This window comes from Pogona vitticeps, chromosome 5 (genome assembly GCF_051106095.1).
Source record: "Pogona vitticeps strain Pit_001003342236 chromosome 5, PviZW2.1, whole genome shotgun sequence".
NCBI classification, from domain to species: Eukaryota; Metazoa; Chordata; class Lepidosauria; order Squamata; family Agamidae; genus Pogona; species Pogona vitticeps.
This window is the reverse complement of record NC_135787.1, coordinates 174,244,348-174,265,421: the sequence shown is the minus strand read 5'-3', so window position 1 is coordinate 174,265,421 and position 21,074 is coordinate 174,244,348. Positions and strand designations below refer to the sequence as shown.

The following is a 21,074-nucleotide window of genomic DNA, read 5'->3' as shown; positions in this document are numbered from 1 at the left end:
TTAAAAGTGGGAATGGGAGTTCCCCTGCAAGAGTCCTAAACGATCTATGCCTAGGAGTCAAAGCACCTTAGTTATGTCCCATGACTTTCATTTCTTCTGTGTGTCTGTCTTCCTGTCTCTGCCTGCCCGTCTCTTTCTCTCTAACAGCCCCTATGAACCAGCTGATGCGCTGCCTTCGGAAATACCAATCCCGGACTCCCAGTCCCCTCCTCCATTCTGTCCCCAGTGAGATAGTGTTTGATTTTGAGCCTGGCCCAGTGTTCCGAGGTAGTTGGGCTCTTCTTTCTTGTTTTCACCCAAATCAAACTAAGTAAAACCACAGATGCTGTTTGTGCTTCACCCTCACAATGTGTGTATGTAAGTGTGTGAGTTTATCAAACACTGTATTTTGTTTCTGTTTTCTTTTTCTTTCTTGTTTTGGCTTGGCCTGGCTGGAATGCTTTGAATGTGCTTTTTTCCACCCATTTTCACTCACCCTAATTAAACTCACAAATTATTCTGTGTTGGACATCTGACATGTGGCTTCTAGAGCAATACATTATAGAAGTTTCCATGCGGCCTGATGAAAAAAATGCTTGTTTTCTTTGCAATGGTCTCCAGTTTTAGGAGCTAAGACAAATCTTATAAGCTGAAATATTATTGATTAGTAGTAGAATAAGTCTTTCTAGAGTAAACCCATCGAATTATTGAGGATTTGGTGAGCCAGCTCTTCTGTTAGATGAAGCCAAATGAATGGAACCTACAGAGGTGACTCAACCAAGTCCCCAGTGATTCAGTGGACCCACTCTAATGTGAACCTACTCTAAGCAACAAGATTCCCACCATATATTCTTAATATCTGTGCAGAACATTATGTGCTCAAAGGAATTCCTCTGGTTAGGGTTGCCAGTTGACATGGGAAAAGAAAGCCCAACCTGTTGCCGTGCTTTTAAGAGCAGGTTGATCTGCCCAATTTAGTGGGTAAAGTTTCTTGTACTCTATCATGAAAATAAGCATTCCACCTTGCTTCAGGTCCTGTAGTTGCTGTTAGTTTCAGGACTGAAGGTTGGTACAAAAATTTACAGTCCTATTGTGAATTGCTTGATTTTAAGGCATTTTGCAGGCTTTAGTAATAGATGGACATGACTATTTTCTATGTCAGTTTCAACTTAATTTAATATTTGAGATAGATCATATTAACATTTCAGCCAGCCACTTTGTATCAATGATATTTAGGAGCTGTGACTGATCTGGATACTAATGGAACGTGTTCCTGTATGCTTCAGAGGTCAACTGGCATGAATACTAGTTTGTGTTTACTAAAATACAAGAAATTGTCATTGTAATCCATGACTACTGCACAAATGGCTGTATATAGACTTAGAGTAAACTCATTAGAATCAGTGGATCTTAACTTAGTTGGAACTTGCAAATCCTACTGGTTTCAGTGGAATCTCCTTCTAAGTGCAACTTAACTGTGGATGCAGTCCAGATTCTCCAGAGTGATAAACAGAGCCATGATCCAGCACAGAATTATGTATATATTTTCTTCTCTGCTTAGATATTAATCTGGAGCATGAAATAGTGGGTGCAGCACATTATATTTGTACAAAATAGGATAGATTTATGAATGTAAAATGCTTTCATTTGGGGGATGTTTCACCTCACTATTTCAATAATTCCACTCGACTTAACTGACTAAACTGTAATACTCTGGGAAAAGTGTCAGATTGTGACCATAGAGAAGTGTAAAACTTCTGCCACTTTCGTAAGAGCGGTGCCTCTCCCTCCAAGCCATAGTGTCCAGATCAATGGAGGAGTACTATTTTATTGATAATTCCCTCCAGTGTCAGCATGATAGCTAAGGGAAACTATTTTTACATTTATTTTTGTTGTGTTTATAAAGAGAAAATACTGTATAGGGAGTTACCCAAAAGGAATCCTATTTTTAAAAAACTTAATAAAAACATACCAAGAACCCTCTAAGCATAAATTCTTATTTTAAAAACCTAACAGGTGTCCCCCATAAATAGCCACTCACAGCTGCTCTTCGCATTCCATAAGCACAAATATTAAAAGGGTTGTAAGATCTCCAACCCTTTCATAAATAAGAGTTAGCCATTTGTCCTTCCCATGTTGCGATATCATTTGTTTAGCGACCAGAATCGAAACTGTGGAAATCCTTGAATGGTCACCTGGGTCGTTTGGATATGGGAGGAAATAATTAAATTTTTTATGTATAAGAGTTAGTCCTTTCATCCACTAGCTTCTAAAAGCTGTATTTTTCTAGCTTAGCTACATTCTTCCCTGCCAGCACCCACATGCAGCTCCTGCTTAACTGTTGGAAGTCTTAGTGAAGGCAGAGAGAACAGTATGTTGTCTAAAAATGCTCAGAAAGCAATGAGAAACATCTATTTTGCTTGGCAGTTGAAGGACAAATGTGAAAATGCTGCAACAGTGGGATACCAAGGGTATCAATAGAAACCTTTGTTTTTCTGATGTTCAGCCAAAGCCAACAGGGCAGTGTATTCTCAAAGGCTTTCATGGCCAGGATCTGATGGTTGTTGTAGGTTTTTTGGGCTGTCTGGCCATGTTAGGAAGAAAAAACTCAAGAACATGGCCAGACAGCCCAAAAAATCTACAGCAGCCAACCAACAGGGCAACATCTGCAGGGAAATGATAGAATCAGTGAGAGAAATTGGATAGGGTTATTAAACAAAAAAGTTTGGCCATGTCTGACAGCTCAATTCTAGTTGATTTCTGCTTAGGCCCATCAATGCAGACATTAAAGGTGGGAGGGCTGAAAGCTTACTTATTCCTTGTCCTTAAGACTATGAATGCCTTCCGTAATTCACAGCAATTTCCCCTTTAGATGCACTTATTCTATCTAGCAGCAATGTTTTTTATATGTTGCTTTGTTAGAGTTTGGCTCTAAAACAGTTTATAATGGTTGTGAATAAATGAAGAAATGAATAAGCAAAAATATGAAAAATAAGGCACTTGTTATAGTAAATGAGGTTCTTTAATGAGAAGAGTAAAACAGTGGAAATAGAGGCAGCCTAGAAGGCCAGCTTTCCTAATATAGTATAAAGGAGTGTCAAAAAAATATTTAGTCTTTTGCTGTTTCTAAATAAGATGAGAAACTGAAATGAGCAGACTTATCTATTCTTAATTGCATGTGGGTACCCAGTATAATGTAGTGAACAGAGTGACAGACTAGGATTCTGGAGAGCAGGATTTGAATCCCCACTTGGCCATGGAAACTCACTGGAGGAATGGAACTGGTAAAACCACTTCATAAATATCTCACATACAGTGATGTCTCACAAGACGAAAATAATTCGTTCTGCAAGTCATTTTGTATTGCGAAAATTTCATCTTTCGAATTTTCCCATAGGAATGCATTTCAGTGCATTTACCATAGGAATACAAATTTTAAAAAATTCATCTTGCGAGTCACCAAAAAAATAATAATCATAAAACGCTTTCGTCTTGCGGTTTTTTGTTGCACGAGGCATTTGTCTTGCGAGGCATCACTGTACTTTGAAATCTCCATTAGGGTTCCATTAAGTCAATTCTGATTTGACAGCACATAACTAAATTACATGTGAGTTGAAAAATCTTCAGTTTTATTCATTGATACGGAAATAGATGAAATGAAAACTTTAAAATGGCTTAAAACAAGAATAGAGAAAATGCCATGTAGGAAATATAGCCATGTGTAGTATCTTTGGTTTCATACCCTTCTCATAATATCAGTAATATTATTTGCCCAGTTAACAGAATATTATTTGTAAAGATAATAGTGTTAAGTGTCTTACTTCTACAGTAAAGTTGTAGGCCTTGTTTATGTCTGTTTACATGACTGATGTGTTCATTATATTTCACCTTTGCTTCAAGTGCCATGCAGCACTAGGAAGCTACTCATTAATCCAGAGACCTTGTAAAGAACTTAGCTTCACCATTATTTGGATCTTGGTTTCAGTTTAAATATTTGTTTCCATTTTTATCCAAATTGGCTGCATACCCAGTTATTGTCAAATTCCTCAAGAGTTAGTGGCAACAAGCCTGGAAACACGCTAAATTAAAGTAATCTGAGATTTGTTTTTTAAAACTTAAGTATAGTAGGCTTATTTCAATCAACATTTATTCTTGCTTAAAGAGACAAGATGTACAATCCAGACAGATGCTTCTAGTTTTTTATTTCAGTGTGGCTTGAATCCACTTAATGCCCTTTGCGCTATGCTGCAGTATTCTTTCAGTAGTTTAGCAACTAATTGGAATGTAGAATGCAATGAGTGCTGTTTGTTAAGCCTGCTCTTTTCTTTTTGTAAATTACAGTCACAATCTTGATCCCACAGAAGTCACTAAAAGTTTTACAATTGAATCAAGTGAGCCAGGAGCACATGCTGAAATGTGCGTTCAGTTCACTTGTTTTGTAAACCTTCCCAATTACATTTAAATGCCTTTTAATGTTTGGAAATATTGAACACAGTTTATGCACTTAATTGCTTTGTGGAATAAATCTACCAGATCATATTAATGTATTTATAAACCCAGAAGTATTTTTGACTTTTGATCTCAAACACAGGTTCAACCACTGGTTTATCTGCCACACCGCCTGCTTCCTTACCAGGCTCCCTTACTAATGTGAAAGCATTACAGAAATCCCCAGGGCCTCAGAGAGAGAGGAAGTCCTCTTCGTCATCAGAAGATCGGACCAGAATGGTAAGATTAAATTTAGTTTATAGAATTAGTGCCCCATCTTTACAACATTAGAATTCTAGTATTGATGCAACACTGCCCAATCTCTTAACCACAACTTTAAAATGGCATGATTTCCTAATCACAAGTAGAAAATCTGAAGTGCCCCCACAGGTTTCAACATCCCGCCCTTTTCCCACTCACTTATTCAAATCCTCTGCTTTCATTTTCAGAATACATATGGCAGGGCCATTACATTAGGTCCCATTGTTGCATATTGTGAGTTGCCCACCAGTCATACCGGCATAGACATAAGACTTTTCCACTTCAGGAAGCCATGTATGAAACCATTATTAAAAGTATGTATGGTTGTATTTCTGAAGTTACTTTTCTTGCAGAAAACTCTTGGTCGACGAGACTCGAGTGATGACTGGGAGATACCAGATGGCCAGATTACAGTTGGGCAAAGGATAGGCTCTGGATCATTTGGGACCGTCTTTAAGGGAAAGTGGCATGGTATGTAACTGCTGTGCAAAACTATTTTTCATTTAAAAAAAGAGAAAGGGTATGTATAAATTAATATTTTTTTCAGTTTTAAAAGAAAATACATAGACCAGTTTTTCTCATCCTGGTGGCCTCTATAAACGTGTTGGCCTGCAATCCTATCATCCCCAGTATTATGGATCAGGTTTTGATGTGATATGAAAATAATAATCAAAAGATAATTATCATCCCATTCCCTTTGAGTCAACCTATAGTAATTCTTTAGATCTTGGAGCAGTGCGTTTTGTCTGAGACTGCTTTGAACACTTGACATTTTTTCACATACTAATAAATAGCTTGACTGTTTCCTAGGTAGAGAGTGCATGTCAGTAGTTGAGTTTTGTGTCTCCTTTTCCTATTCAGTGGCTTATATAGAACTGATTTTAAAACATTGTTTTTGAAGGTGATGTTGCGGTGAAAATGTTGAATGTTACAGCCCCCACGCCTCAGCAGTTACAGGCCTTTAAAAATGAAGTAGGAGTGCTCAGGTAAGACCATGAATGATTTTAATGACATAAATCTTATCAGGAAAACCACTATATTGATCCATTTATTGAGAACATTGGACTTTTCCCAGTCATTCTGCTGAAATGAGGTTGAGTCCACAGAACAAAATTGGGCCCTTTGATCAATAAGGAAGAGATAATTGACATTCTAATGGGAGCCCTAAAGTTAATAGAAGTAGATGAATTGAAGATTGTTTTTTGTTTCTAGAAAACAAACAAAAAATGCAAAAAACCTGATGAGAAATGAATATATACAGTTGAGTGTAAATTGTTAATGCAGGAGAACTTTTATACAAAACCGATCGTGAGCTTTCTATCTGGGACCTAGGAAGCTAGTTCTCCACACAGTAGGGTGTGTGTGTGTAAATAGAGGTAACGTCAACATCATATGTCAATGTTATTAATTAATTTATTTATTTAAAATATTTTTACCCCACCTTTCTCCTTAAAAAGGACCCAAGGTGGCTTACATCACTGAAAGATAATATTTAGAGCTAAAAACAATGAGTATAAAAAAGCAGCTTACATCATTAAAAAACAAGCCTTAAAGCTAAAAACAATAAGTATACAAATATTAAAAAGGAACAAACAAATACCACCCTGAGAAATGGTAAATACAAGCAATACTAAAAACATAGTCAAAGCGGTGATGCATAACAATCCATTCAAAAATCCCACACAGGCAGCCAGTCACTGAGGGAAAGCTTGCTTGAAGAGAAAGGTCTTTGCCTGCTTGTAGAAGGTCAGCAAAGATGAGGCCTGTCTGGCTTCCTGTGTGGCAAAGACTGGAAGCAGCAACAGAGAAGGGCCTCTCCTGTGTCTCCATCGAACACACCTGCGAAGGTGGTGGGACCAAGAGAAAGACTTCCCCTGATGATCTTAAGGTTAGAACTAAGGCCATTCAAAATGGTTGGCTGGAAATTCAGAATGAGCAAAAGAAAGTACTTTGATCACATAATGGTCAATATTCTATTACTTATGCCTGCCAGGCTAAGTCCAGTGCCATATTTCAGTGGTGGTTTATCACTATTTAAGAAATTGCTGATTGTATTTCCTGCCACACACGGGTCACATGATTCGTTACACAACAAGAAATGTAAACAAACATTTCTTAAGTAGTGGCAATTTGCCACTGAAATTTACACTGTTGTACTTAAGGCAGAGAAGGTATTTAGTTGGATTCTGTCTTGCATAGTGAGTTTCTTAAATTAACTGCTGCAGGGTTTATTTCTTTAAAAGTTTCTTAAGCTGTCTTTCAACTTTATGAGGGCATGATAAAATAGTTAAAAATAGTTGAAATATAGTTGAAACATTAAAAACACAGGACATATAAGCAATGAGATGCAGCAAAACTCAGTATTGCACACTGAACCAGCAAGTTGCTTAAAACAAGAAAGCTATAAATTGACACCAGAACAGTTGCAGTGTTTGTTCCAGTCATTCGTTCATAGGATGTGTATGCCTTAGCTGGGGTGTCGCATGCCCAGGAATGCAACCAGCACCTTATTAATTAATAACATTTTGCTGTCATGACTTATACCATCTCAAATACACAAGTGTAAATCTATAATTGGATCCTGGTGACTGATGTTAAAATACTAGCTGCAGTTAGACAGATGCAAGATGGTGCATATATCTATGGGTAGTAGTCAGGGTGGCGCTATGAAACTCATCTACTGAACTCTTTTATCTGTGGTTAAATCCTGCTTGCTTGAGAGCAAGGATGAAAGAGGGCTGTTACACTTCTTGTTTGCTTCCTGGAGCCATTGCTTAGCCCCTTTGCAAGACACCCTCTCTCTTCTAATGTAAGTAAATGCATAGCAGAACTTTTCGTGTCTTCATTTGCCTGAGTTCATTCAATAAGTTCAGTTATTTTAAGTATCACTTTGTTTTTCCAGGAAAACACGACATGTGAATATATTACTTTTCATGGGTTATTCAACGAAGCCACAGCTGGCTATAGTTACCCAGTGGTGTGAAGGCTCTAGCCTTTATCACCATCTACACATCATTGAAACCAAATTTGAAATGATCAAGCTGATTGATATTGCACGGCAGACAGCACAAGGAATGGAGTAAGTATCATATTTTCTGATAAGGATAGAGCAGAAAAACTGCTGGTTCTCCCTATAATGCTATCTCCCTATAATGCTAAGTTCTCCAGCACATAAGGTGTTAATTCAAATGCTTCACAAATAGCCACAAGCAGTAGGCAAGATGTCAGCCCAGCCTGGAACTTGGGGGAGTGGGGAGCATGTACACATTTCAATCTCTAGGCAATTGAACAGACTTCTCCGGCCTGCAACTAGCAGGCCGAACTGAATCTTTAATTAGATATGATTTAAATATTTCCTATAAACTGAATATTTGGTTTGTATCTAAAATTTGGTTCATCTCTCAAATTTTTGATAGTTGTGTTGGTGGCTCAGAAGGTCCCAAACTTTGGCCAACCCTGTCATGTATTTCAGCCTTATAAAGGCAAAATGCAGGCGTGACTGTTGTTACTTTAATCAGAGGGTTGTAAATTATTGCAAATGAGCATATCATAACAGCAAATCTTCAGGGGATTTGTAAGCAGTTATGCCCACCTTTTAGTTGGAAAGATCCAACATGAAAAAAAGATATTTTGGTTATAGCAGGGTTTAGTTCCCATCTCGGTGTCAGTGTTGCATAGTCTGTTGTGTGTCAAGTTGCTTGAAATTGGGGGTTTGTCTCTAAGCAATACAGGCTTGCCACCAAGATCTACTGCAAGACAGACCCAGAAGAGAAAATGAAGGTTGTCACCTTCAACCCAAAGTTCAGACCGCTCACTTGCATCTTAAACAATCTTCAACCCATTCTTGGCAAGAATACTTCACTCTTTCAAGCCCTTGGTGGCTGACTCATAGTTGCTTACAGACAACCTCCCAATCTCAACATAGGGAGTGTAGCCCAAATCTCCTGATGTCTTTATCCAGTAGTTTCATACAGGCAATAGAAGATGTGGGAGATTGGATTAAACCCTGAGGCACCCCAAACATTACTAACCAGAGAGTAAAGTTCACCCACCATAGTCTTCCGTGCTCAGTTTCAGAACCACTACACTACCACTCCCAACCCTAAGCTAATCAATTATACCTTGATCAGTAGGATTGTACTCGTCCTGTTCTGTCTCTGGCAGTTGTCATTCACGATTGCTATCAAGGCTGTTCTGGTCTCTAAACCTGACCAGAATCTAGATGAAAATGAATCGGAACAATCAGCTTCTTAGAAGACTGTCTGGAAATAAAAAACACTCCAGAGTGTATAGCGGGAGGTCAATTCGGAGGTAGGCGAGTGGCAAAATATTTGTCTCCAGAGCTCCCTCAAGGGGCAGGAGTAGCAGAAAAAAAATCAAAACAGGAAATAACCAGATATTCATTTTCAGTTTTGATTGGATGAAAAATGTCTGGATGGAAGGTGGAAGTACTGAGACACTTCCATATGAAAACTAGATGCTTTATGGAGAAACATATTTTTTCTCTCTCTCTCTGCAAAAAAGGTTTTTGGAAAAAAAATCTTTGGGTGGATATCATGGGAGTTCTGGATGATCTTAACAAAAGCATTGATGGGCCACACAGACTGGCCTTTGCTTACCTATGTTCTAGACCTTTGCTTAAAAAACAAAGACTGGAGACCAGCCAGTGAAGACAAAGAGTGCTTTATTCTCCTGCAGAGAGGCATTCAATGTCTCAGACCTCCTGATCTTCAGATTACTTGTAGTGGGTTGCAGACCTCCAGGTAACTTCTCCTTATCCTCAAGTTGAATAAGCCAAAAAGTATCCAGCATGGTATTGATGCCTCATGCATAATTAACTATGGCATCTGACTCATTGCAGATATGAACATTTTTTCCTGCTTAAGTATGCTATAAACTGCTAGCAGTGAACAGCTAAGTTCTCCGCAACTAGAATTGCAAAGCTCTTGTGAAGCATGTTCCCAAACACTTTTTCCTGGTCAAACTCTTTCACCCAGACTGCATCGGTGTTTTTGTGCCTGAGAAAAAAGGGGTTACTACTTCCAGTATTCCATGTGGGGCTAAATCCCATTTTAGTCCAATAAAGCCTCAAGGTGCATTGGTTAAACTGCATTACTGCAGTAAAAACTCTGTTTACAAGCTGAGTTCGATTCTGGTCTCAGGTAGCTGGCTCGAGGTTGACCCAGCCTTCCACGGTCGGTCCCTCTCTCTCTCTCTCTCTCTCTCTCTCTCTCTCTCTCTCTCTCTCTCTCTCTCTCTCTCTCTCTCTCTCTCTCTCTCTCTCTCTCTCTGTGTGTGTGTGTGTGTGTGTGTGTGTGTGTGTGTGTGTGTGTGTGTGTGTGTGTGTGTGTGTGTGTGTGTGTGTGTGTGTGTGTGTTATTTGCTGCAGCTAATTGTGATTGGTGGACAAAGTTGTGGCACAGTTCAGCTTTTAGACACAACCAAGATGCATGCAGGCATCTCATTAGGTGGCTGCAATTAGTCATGGCAAGTTATATAGTCCTTATGCAAACATCTGGAGTCTGGCCATTGAGTGAATGGCACAGAATGAAGTGACACATCTGAAAACATCATTGCTTCAAAGGACCTACCATTGCTGGGGTTAAAAATTAGATTTAGGACTTGGTTGTTCTCTAACCTTGAACCACATTTGCAATTTGTTGCCTACTCCTCTAGTGTGGACATAATTTTTTGAAGGTATTGAACACTTAAGTGTGTATTGTCTTGATAAAAAGAGTATTTTTCCTGTGTAGGTTTATTTCAGACCTGCACATTATTTTGTTTAAAGATCCTCATCATTTTTGTTACAGAAGACAACTGGAATAAACCTTTCATATTCTTCCTCTGGTTAAGCATAGATCATGATGTTTTACAAGGACTGGCACCAAGCCATCCCACATCTTGTAAAATGCTAACCACTTAAATACTTCCTCTGTATCTGTATTTGGAGACTGTAATAGCAGAAAGGATCTTTACAAAATCAGAAGCATTTCTCTATAGCGTTATTTGTGCTCTGTACACTACTTGTAATGAGGCTAAGGGAGTTCAGATGCAGATTGTTCTTTTTTGTGAGATAGGCAGATCTAGTACTTTAGCTTCTATTTCTGATAAAGATAACCTCTTTTTTTGAAAAAAAGGACGCTTTAAATCTTTTCTAGTGCCATCTCTTGATGTATTTGCTGTGACAGGAGTAACCGAAGATATTTTGTTGTTTGAGTTGGAGCAAAAAAAAAAAAAAATGGCATCACTTTCAGGGGGCATGATCATCCAGGCAAGCTGTTTTGGCACCTGAGTCATGAAATAACCATGATCTCCCCTCCATCTGTAAAAATGCAATAAAACATTAGCAGAAATCCTGTTGTGCAGCTCCATCTGTGCAGTGAGCATGACATAATCAGCAGTAACAGATTGTCACTGATTAAATACTTTTTTTTCTTCATTTGGGGATGCGCATAGTTCAGTCCCAATGAGAAGAAATTGTATGAACTCTGAAATTGAAAAAGGAAGCCTGCTGCTGCTATAATTCCTGCTGTGCAGGCAGAACCCAACTGACAGGATTTCAGCTGTTGAAAGCCAAAAATCTATGACTTATAACATTGAGAGTTTTCTGCCTGAGGCTGCCCCCCTTTTCCCAAACTAATGATAGGGCTTGGCACAATGTAAGACCTGTTTGGCACAGTTCATTGACTTACACCCCTAAGAAACTTCCCCTATCTTGCATATGGTCTTAATGCTGTTCCGAGAGTTAAACTTTATATATTTTTTTAATTTTAAAATCAGCCTAGTTAGCATAGTCTTCACAGTCACAGGAATAATACATGTGTTGTATTCCTCTACAGTGTTCTCATATAAAGATGGTAACTGTTCCTTCTACTGAAGCATTTGAAATGGTTAAACAAGATATTTGGATTGGCACTGATTCATTATGGTTGTAAAAGAGGCAGATGAAATATACTGAATTCAAAAGTCTCTCTTAAGTTAATAAACATAGAGCTTTATTAGAGTTGATGTTACTCTTTAATTTCACCATTAAAAGTTACCATATACAGTGGTGCCTCGCACAACGATGTTAATTGGTTCCAAAAAAAAACACCGTTCTGTGAAACATCATTCTGTGAAACACCATTTCCCATAGGAATGCATTGAAAACCGGTTAATCCGTTCCAATTGGAATGGATTGCCGTCCTTAAGCGAAAATCCCCATAGGAAACATCGTTGAAGGAAACGCGGTTCCCCAATTGAAATGCATTGAAGCCGACTCAATGCATTTGAATGGGTTTCGCTCCTGTAAAAGTGCCTTAAACTGTTTGAAAAGTGTTTTAAATGCTTGCTATCGTTAGCCCACCTCCTGAAACCTATGCAAACTTAATTTGGTGTTGTTCTGAGGCGTCCTTAATTTTTGGTGATTTTTTGTTTTTTCTCTCATTGAATATTGAACTGTCCGTTTCCTTGCTTTTGAAGCTCTTTCTGATGTCCCTTTTCGCTCCTGTACAAGTGCCTTAAACTGTTTGAAACCTGTTTTAAATGCTTGGCATCGATAGTCCAGCCTGTGAAACGTATGCAAACATAATTTGGTGTTGTTCTGAGGCGTCCTTAATTTTTGGTGATTTTATGTTTTCTCCATTGAAAGCCATTCGATGGTCCGTCCAATGGCTTTCAATGGAGAAAACAAAAAATCACCAAAAATTAAGGACGCCTCAGAACAACACCAAATTAAGTTTGCATACGTTTCAGGAGGTGGGCTAACGATAGCAAGCATTTAAAACACTTTTCAAACAGTTTAAGGCACTTTTACAGGAGCGAAAAGGGACATCGTTGTGCGAAAATTCCCCATAGGAAACATCGTTGTGTGAGGCGGCAAATTTTTCAGGAAAAGCCATCGTTGTGTGAATTTATCGTTGTGTGAGGCACTCGTTGTGCAAGGCACCACTGTATATAACTGCTGTAGCATTGCCGGGCCTAGAGGCCCTCCACATGTCGATTGAAGCCAGGGACGGTATTGAGATCTTGCTGGCATATCGTGCTCCCCGTGATCCAGCCACCTCCCTACTGCAGCTAACCGACTTTGTCTCCACGGCTCTGTTGGGATCCCCAAGACTGATTGTCCTGGGCGTTTTCAACATTGAGGCGGATGTTACCGGTCCGGCTCTTGAGTTCTTGGAAATCATGGTTTCCTTGGACATGTCCCAACATGTTAACGGCCCCACGCACATGGGTGGCCACACTTTGGACCTGGTTTTCTTCACTGGGCAGAGTGTGGCCCAATGGTTACTGGCCTTCGGTCGGTCCCCTTGTCGTGGTCGGACCACCACCTGATAAAGTGCAACCTCACAGTGGCCCTACCTCCCTGTGGGGAGCAGAGACCTATTTTCATGGTCCACTCTCACAGGCTATTGGATCCTATTGGATTCCGGGATGCCATGTGTGGGATTCTGACTGATCTGGCTGGCGTTTCTATCGAGGCTATGGTGGATGGCTGGTATGCCAGCACTGCCAGGGGTGTAGACACGATTGCTCCTAAATGCTTCTCCGCCACAGAGCCCGACCAGTGCCTTGGTTTAACCAGCAGTTGACGTTTGGAGGCGGAACCCAACGGAAAACAACTTTAAAACTGTCAAGGTCTAATATCTACCTTGCCAAGGTAAAGGCTGCTACAAAAACTTACTTTGCTGTCTGGATAAGTGAAGCATCCAGTCAGAAGGCAGAACTTTTCCATATAGACGCAACACATTATCCGGAATTGGCCACAATGATTGGCCTCCATCTAGCATTTCTTGAGACCAATTTGCAGCATTTTTAAAATCAAAAGTGGCCATCCGCCAGGATCTTGCACCCTATTTGAAAACAGTGGATCAAGCCGATACATCCAGCACAGTGCCTTGTCTGTTGAGATTTACTCAGTTTCAACCTGTGATGTCCGTTGAGATGGATAAGGTCCTTGATCCCTGCCGCACCACTGCCTCCTCCCTTGACCCTTGCCCGGCCTGGCTAATCAAAGCTGCCAAGCTGGTGATAACTGAATGGGCTACTAAAATAATAAATGAGTCTCTTTTTGAGGTCTCTTTTAAAGGAAATGATCATTAGGCCCAAAGAAACCGAGCTTGGCAGCAGACAACATTGGCAACTATAGGTCCATCACCAGTGTTTCTTTCCATAGCAAGGTAGTTGAGAGGGTGGTGGGCAGTCAGCTTCAGGCCCTCTTGGATGAAACCGACACCCTGGATCCATTTCAGTCAGGCTTCAGGCTGTACCACAGCACAGAAACGGCATTGGTCGCCCTGCTGGATGACCTACTTAGGGAGGCTAACAGGCAAATTGTCCTTGCTCATCCTCATTGATATCTCAGCTGCCTTTGATACCGTCGACCACAATTATTTTTTATTTTATTTTATTTATTTGATTTATACTCCGCCCATCTGGCCTAAAAGGCCACTCTAGGCGGCTCCTGGGGAGGCTCTCTGAATTGGGGATTGATGCCCTTACCCTCGCTCAGCTCCAGTCGTTCTTGGAGAACCGTCCTCAGAGAGTCCAGCTTGGGGAGAATATTTCGGCCCCGTGGTCCCTCAGTTGTGGGGTTCTGCAGGGTTCAATCTCCCCAATGCTGTTTAATATCTATATGAGACCGCTGGGGCAGGTCATCCGGGGATGTGAAGCTTCGTGTCACCAATATGCTGATGGCGCCCAGCTCTACATCTCCTTTTTTCCATCTGCAGTGGATGCCATTCCGTCCCTTGGGCAGTGCCTGGAAGCTGTCCTACAATGGATGCAGTCGAATGGACTGAGGTTGAACCCCGACAAGACGGAGGTCTTGTGGGTGGGCAGCCCCGATGTCAGTGGTTTGGGGAACTCCGTCTCTTTTTGGGGGGCTGACTTTCACCACAAAGAATGTGGTTAACAGTCTGGGGGTCCATCTTGACCTGGCACTTACCATGGAGACCCAGGTAGCATCCGTGATTCGGTCTGCCCACTTAAACATCTTCGGCGGCTTGCCCAACTGTGTCCTTATTTAGATGCGGAGGCACTGACCAGGCTGGTCCATGCACTCATAGTCTCAAGAATAGACTACTGTAACACTATCTGTGTGTGGCTTCCTTTGAGACTGATGTGGAAGCTTCAGATGGTTCAGAACGTGGCGGCCAGGTTATTAACGGGGGTGAAAAATGTCATCATATTTCCCCCACTCTGGCCGCCTTACACTGGTTAACTGTCCGCTTCCGCATCAATTTCAAGGTGTTAACTATTACATATAAAGCCCTAAATGGTTTAGGCCCTCGATATCTGGCAGAGCGCCTTCTTCCGCCTAGTTCTACCTGTACTGTATCACCCATTCCAGTCAGGCTGGGCGGCTGAAGGACCTAACATCAAGAGAGGTCTGAAGGGAAAAAACTAAAAATCAGGCCGTCTCGGTAGTGGCCCCTTGTCTCTGGAATAACTTACCTGCAGAGATCTGCCTGGCCCCTCACTGAGGGCCTTCAAGACCAACCTGAAGACATGGCTATACAGGCAGGCCTTCCCTACAGCCATCACCTAGCCTATTTATTTCCTATTTTCCCCTTTTTCTTTTTCCATCTTGGACTCTGTGATTAATTTGGATTTTACCTTTAGTTTATTTTTTTATGTTTTATGTAAACCACCCAGAGTAAATACGTTCTAGATGGGCGGTATATAAGTTTAATAAAAAATAAGTAAGTAAGTAAGAATTCTTTGGAAGACTTTGTGAAGGTTTGTTCAGGTACTGACAGATGGTGGTAATCCAGGTCTCAGCATCTTCCTTCCACAGCAAGTGGACAGAAGCACATATGAGACTGCGGCCCATGTGCCTAAAAATGCCATAGGATATAGGTGCTGATATGTTGATGTGTCAAGTAATAACTGAAAAACAAATAAATGGTTTGGACTTCATAAGATTTAAATTCTGTGTTCCACTTTGAATTTTTACTTTACAAAATTTCTTAATACTGTAAACAAAATGTACAGTCAACTCACTGTCTTAATATCTTGTTGCTTTCCAGTTATTTGCATGCCAAGTCGATCATTCACAGAGACCTCAAGAGTAATAGTATCCTTTTTTCTTTTAAAAAAAAAACCCTGCCTTTTCTGTTTCCTCCTCCTTAAAATAACAGTTGGCTCTGAAAAAACACAAGAGGTAAAAAATGTACCGTACAGCAAATCACTTATTTAAGTGAAAAATGAGGAACAGCCATCTGCTCCAATTTACCTTTAGTTTTAAAACAAGATAACGGTATTTTAGCATCTGCATCCATCTTTATCTCATTGGCTGAAATCCTGTTGCTTAATGTAAGAAAATTTATAACTTTCAGTCCAATCCTAACCAGCAAATGGCAAAGGCCAAGCCGAGGTGTGTATACACATTCCCGAGAACTGCAGTGCAGACTCTGTTTGCTAGCTAAGAATAGACTAAACATTACACCAAGCAACAGGATTTTAGCAGTTGAAATGAATTATATATGCAACATCTACTCCTCAATCTACATTTTGGATTGGATTCCTAATTCAGCATGTGATATGTGTATGGATCTCCTTCAGTGAGTAGGGATGACTTGTTCCTGGGGGTGCAGTGGTGATAGCTAGGCAAAAATGAAACAGGATTCTTTGTAGTAGTCTCTGTATGTCACACGCATAGGTCTGTATTTGCAAGTGCCACTGTTTAGAACCTTCCAGATAGAGTTTTCATAGTACTGCTCCTTCTAGCTATAGTGCATGCTGTCCCTTAGCTTCACTTCAGCTGCCACAGTGACCATATCTACTAGGTTGCCATAGAGCAAATTAGACTCATGCCGTCATTTTGCAGAATCGTCTTTTATGAATATTTTCTCTTTAACTTGTTGATTTTTTTTCTTTGTACCACCATTCTCTTTTACTTTTTTAAATGCATTGTTCCTCTTAAGTCCTGCAGCTCCAGGGATGCTCTGTAGGTACTTTAGATATTGTTCCACCTATAAGGTTAAATTTCCCTTCAGAGATAAATACCTGTTTTACTGCAAAATTCATCCATCTTTTGAACAGTCAGCCTCATTGCAATGCAGTGCTTGAGTGAAATCTTTTTTTTTTTTCCTGGAGAAGGTCATTTCTGCTGTTGACACTTCTGCTAATGTCTTCCATTTTTAAATCTCTGGGTCTTCTCAAAGTGCTCCTTCCATTGACCTCAACACCACTTACTGTGACCCCTTCAGGCTTAATGTCAACCTCTACAGCTCTGTTGACATCAACTCAGTATGGAACGTAAACAAGTCCTGAAAAGAGAAAAGATCAGAATCTTCAGATTATCTCTAATCTGAATTTAAGCGCTCTGAATTTATCACTGTTTACTTTGCAGAGGTAGGAGTAATATTTGACAAATCAACGTCAGATACCCTACAAACTGAATCTTCCCCTCAACCTTACCATGCAGCAATTCCCCTCGATGCACAAGTGCCTGATGAGGTACATAAAGGATCCATTTAACCTGAAGTGATCCAGCAACTTGCGCAAGAAGAAGCTCAGCGAGTCCCAGCAGTACCGTACATTACAGTTAGCATCTCTGCCAAGCATAACTGTATAAACATTCATATCTGTAACCACTTAGCCAACATTTTTGATACATAGCCTTCCTGTTCCAGCTGCAGCACTCTTGACAGGTTAGATATTATACCAACCACAGTACTGATGCAGTACACATTTTAGCCTGCTCCATTATTCAGTCCTTGTTAAATCTTTTTATTGCTCAGTAGATCCATTGAATCCAGTTGTACCATGCCACTTCTATTGTGAAACACATCAGAAATAGAAATTCTGTAATATCCTTGTTATATTATAGGTCTGTTATCCTTGTCATGGTGCCACTGGCATACCTTGCCCAGATCAATCTACCTCTTACAGTTGTCAGTCTTTGACAGGACAACTATCATTCCTCAACCAAGAAGACTTTCCTCTACCTTCCAAAATTTCAAATAGTCATCCTACAAATACAAGTCAACTGACTCCAAATGCTGCTTTTGACTGGGCTTGCCTCCTTGATACCTAGTACAATGTCTTGCTGCCTTTCTGTCATGCCACTAAATAGATGTCCAACACAAATTTACATTTGATAGATGGATCCTTTCCATCATCCAGAGGGGCAAGCAAATAGAATTTAGCTCTCTGTCTCCTAACTATGTTTTGTTCACTTCTTTCCCTAATAGCCCGTCTAGAAGAGATTGCCAGTCTCTTATACAAAGGAACCATCAAACTGGTACTTCTGCATCAATCAATAATGCATTAGCTACTATTAGAGCTTCATAGTCTTTAAACTTCATAAAGACTTCATAGTCTTTAACAATCCTGAACTTTGTCGGTGTCAAATAAATTCATAAAGGTGAAGCACTTCTGGGTGATAACTCTCCCTGATATTCTACCCCTTGTATAGGAAGATGTGTGGCTTGTTGTGATCAGTTTGAATGGTGCTTATTTCCATATAGCATTTATCTGTCGCTGACAACAGGGGAAGTCATTAATGATCCTGTGGGATAAGAGTCTATTGCTGACTGCCTCTAATAAAAGTACCTCATTTTTCCATCAGCAGTGATCACCACCAATGCTATGTCCTGCTCTTTGTTTTTTCCACAGCATCAGGAGTCTTCACCAAGACTGTGATAGTTGTCACAGCACACCTACAAGAAAAAAAAAGTAGTTTTATTTCAAACATCAGTTGATTAGTGCCTTTTGCGCCAAGTCTGTCTTAGTTTTTTTATGCTGACCCTATTCTGAGACTGCTCTATAACCTGCCTTTCTCTCAACACCAGTAAATTGTGCCTCACTCAGGATATGCTATATTTATGGGAACCAGACTGATCTTATACCTGGTCTTAGCAGTTGTTCTAGGGGGCAAAGCTCTCCAGATAATTTCTGTGGTTCATGCTACTTCAAACCAACCCAGAGTTGCAGCACTCTGTATTCCGTAGCCTTGGAAGGGAGTTTGCAGTGCTTCCGTTCACCAAACTCTGCTTGTGACTACTGTAATCCTGTTTTTTTTTTCTATACTGCAACATGGTTCTCAACTCAAAAGAATTTTGGCTCACAGGTCCTCCTTCAGTGTTGGACCATTCCCATGCACCTATTTGTAGACTTGCTTGTCCTGTGGTCACAACAGATGCATCCAGCGATGGTTGAGGTCGTTGTATCCATCACTGCATCCAAAGTAGGTGGACAACAAAGAAAGCTGTTAGTAAGCTGGATAGGATTCCATTGCAGATTGCCTCTAAAAGTCACTCCACCAGAGCATTAGCCATCTCTCTCCTTTTGAAGGAGCCTTCATACTGGAATAGTGTTGAGTAGCAAATTGGCCCCAACCTGATGGCTTTCATCCAGTTCTATTGCCTAGAACATTAGAATCTTCAAGGGTGCCTTTTCATAGGCTAGTCCTCTGTGCTGAGCTCCAGTAAGTATATATGACTATTGTATAGTATTCCAAATCTTTTTTGCAGGTAAGCTTACTCATTTTTACCCATACAACATGATACACAGAGACCACAACAAAGAAAAGCCAATTGTGTACCTGTAACATTTGTTCTTCTAATGATCATAGTTTTTATTAATTTTCCATAGGAATAGGGGTTGAGGTACAGATAAAGAATTCTGTCAGCTTGGGTCACATGCCAGCTTGGATTATAAGTACTATGGGAAATTAGAAATGCTGCTGCTTCTCTTTTTCTTTACATCTCCTGCTCAGATATATTTCTTCATGAAGACCTCACGGTAAAAATAGGTGACTTTGGTCTGGCAACAGTGAAATCACGGTGGAGCGGGTCCCATCAGTTTGAACAGTTGTCTGGATCAATTCTCTGGATGGTAAACAAAGGAGATGTTCTCCAAACTGTGTTCTGTTTATTCTGCTTGGCACCATTGCCTCATGTCTCTATCACCTTTCTAAGATTTGACATAAATGCTTGATTTGGCTCTAGACATTTAAATTCATTGTACAGAGGACTCTATCATACCACCTTGCGCCATGAAACACTTCTGTTCTTTGTGAGGTAGTTCAGTGATAATATCATTTCTTCTCCTGATGGAGATCTCTGTCCAGTCCAGTGCTTCTCTCCTCATGAGGTGTCACCTCATATAAGTGCTCTGTTACAGTTTACCTGATTTACACTAAGCATAGGCCTGGAAGAATCCCCCTGTCAACCAGAGCTTAGAAGCATTATTATTGGGGCTACAGCTTCCAGTATCTCAGTATTACAGACTGGGATCTTTATGCTATTTTTTCAGAAATGAGTTTCAATGTTTCAAGGTGGAAGTAAACTACAGTAAAGTCTCCTGACAAATTTTTAAGTGTTCCACCATAGATCAGTAAACACTTCCAACTAACAACAGTGCCCCCCCCAAAAAAAGTGCCTGCCTTTCTTTCTAAATTAGGTTTTTGGAATAAATAAAGCTTGAGGAGAAAATGAGCAAGTATATATGTGAAAGGATTGTGCAAACTGCATTTTCAGTAAGAAAAATGGCTTGAGCTGGATGTGTATTCAGAGAGATCCTATTCTGAGATTCTGTATTCCCCATGCTGGACCATTATATTCTGGCTTGTGGATTTCAAGTTTACACAGGCAAACAAAATCAATCCCCCAAGACTAAAGTGTACCTCTGCCTGATAAAACAAGAAAGTAGCTTGTTGTGATTACAAAATAAAGCAATTTTCTTCTTTGTTGTAGGCACCAGAGGTAATTAGGATGCAGGATAAAAACCCCTATAGCTTTCAGTCAGATGTATATGCATTTGGGATTGTTCTGTATGAACTGATGACTGGGCAGTTACCGTATTCTAATATCAACAACAGAGACCAGGTAAGGCATGTTTTTGAAGGGGCTTGGATTCTTCTAATGACATGTGGCTCGTTCTTTTGCATTCTCACCTCGGATTTAATCCTGCAAAATTAGCTTTAAAACAAAACAAATTTTGATTGTATATTGGGGACAGTTCTGTTCTGATTTACTGAATGATATGGGAAGCATTAATTATTGATCAGCTGGATGATCTTTTAGACTACAACGATACTGTCTTCCTACCCTACTGCTTGGAAGACCAGTGCATAGATAAATGCAGAATGTTCACTTTAGGAAATAATCTAGGGAAAGAAATAGAAAGAATGGATGTCTGTCTCCTGATTTCCTTTGAATCTTGCTTTGTGCTTGAGTGCCACAAGGGCTTATGACTGGAGTAAGGCCCTTCCTTGAAATTTTGGGGTGAATCACCCTGCTGTCCCAGTCAGTACACAAGGTGCCTACACTTGATGTTCTAGTACTTTGGGTGCTTGTATAATCTTTAAGATCTGGGGATTCACAACTTTAGATCCCTTTTTCTTTGAGGGGAAT

The 21,074-nt window shown here is 40.2% G+C and overlaps 1 protein-coding gene across 3 annotated transcripts in view; it reads left to right on the top strand.

Annotated features, from left to right (window-relative positions):
* Positions 1 to 21,074, top strand: part of BRAF (B-Raf proto-oncogene, serine/threonine kinase) — an 81,240-nt gene that overhangs the window by 39,240 nt on the left and 20,926 nt on the right. For 2 of the 3 annotated variants that reach the window (XM_072999954.2, XM_072999956.2), the window contains exons 10-17: positions 148 to 267; positions 4,571 to 4,707; positions 5,082 to 5,199; positions 5,630 to 5,714; positions 7,631 to 7,807; positions 15,741 to 15,787; positions 19,436 to 19,554; positions 20,415 to 20,546. In XM_072999954.2, the coding sequence (XP_072856055.1) occupies positions 148 to 267; positions 4,571 to 4,707; positions 5,082 to 5,199; positions 5,630 to 5,714; positions 7,631 to 7,807; positions 15,741 to 15,787; positions 19,436 to 19,554; positions 20,415 to 20,546 (935 nt within the window). The remainder of the gene's footprint in view (positions 1 to 147; positions 268 to 4,570; positions 4,708 to 5,081; positions 5,200 to 5,629; positions 5,715 to 7,630; positions 7,808 to 15,740; positions 15,788 to 19,435; positions 19,555 to 20,414; positions 20,547 to 21,074) is intronic. The other variant, XM_072999955.2, reaches the window with a different exon arrangement.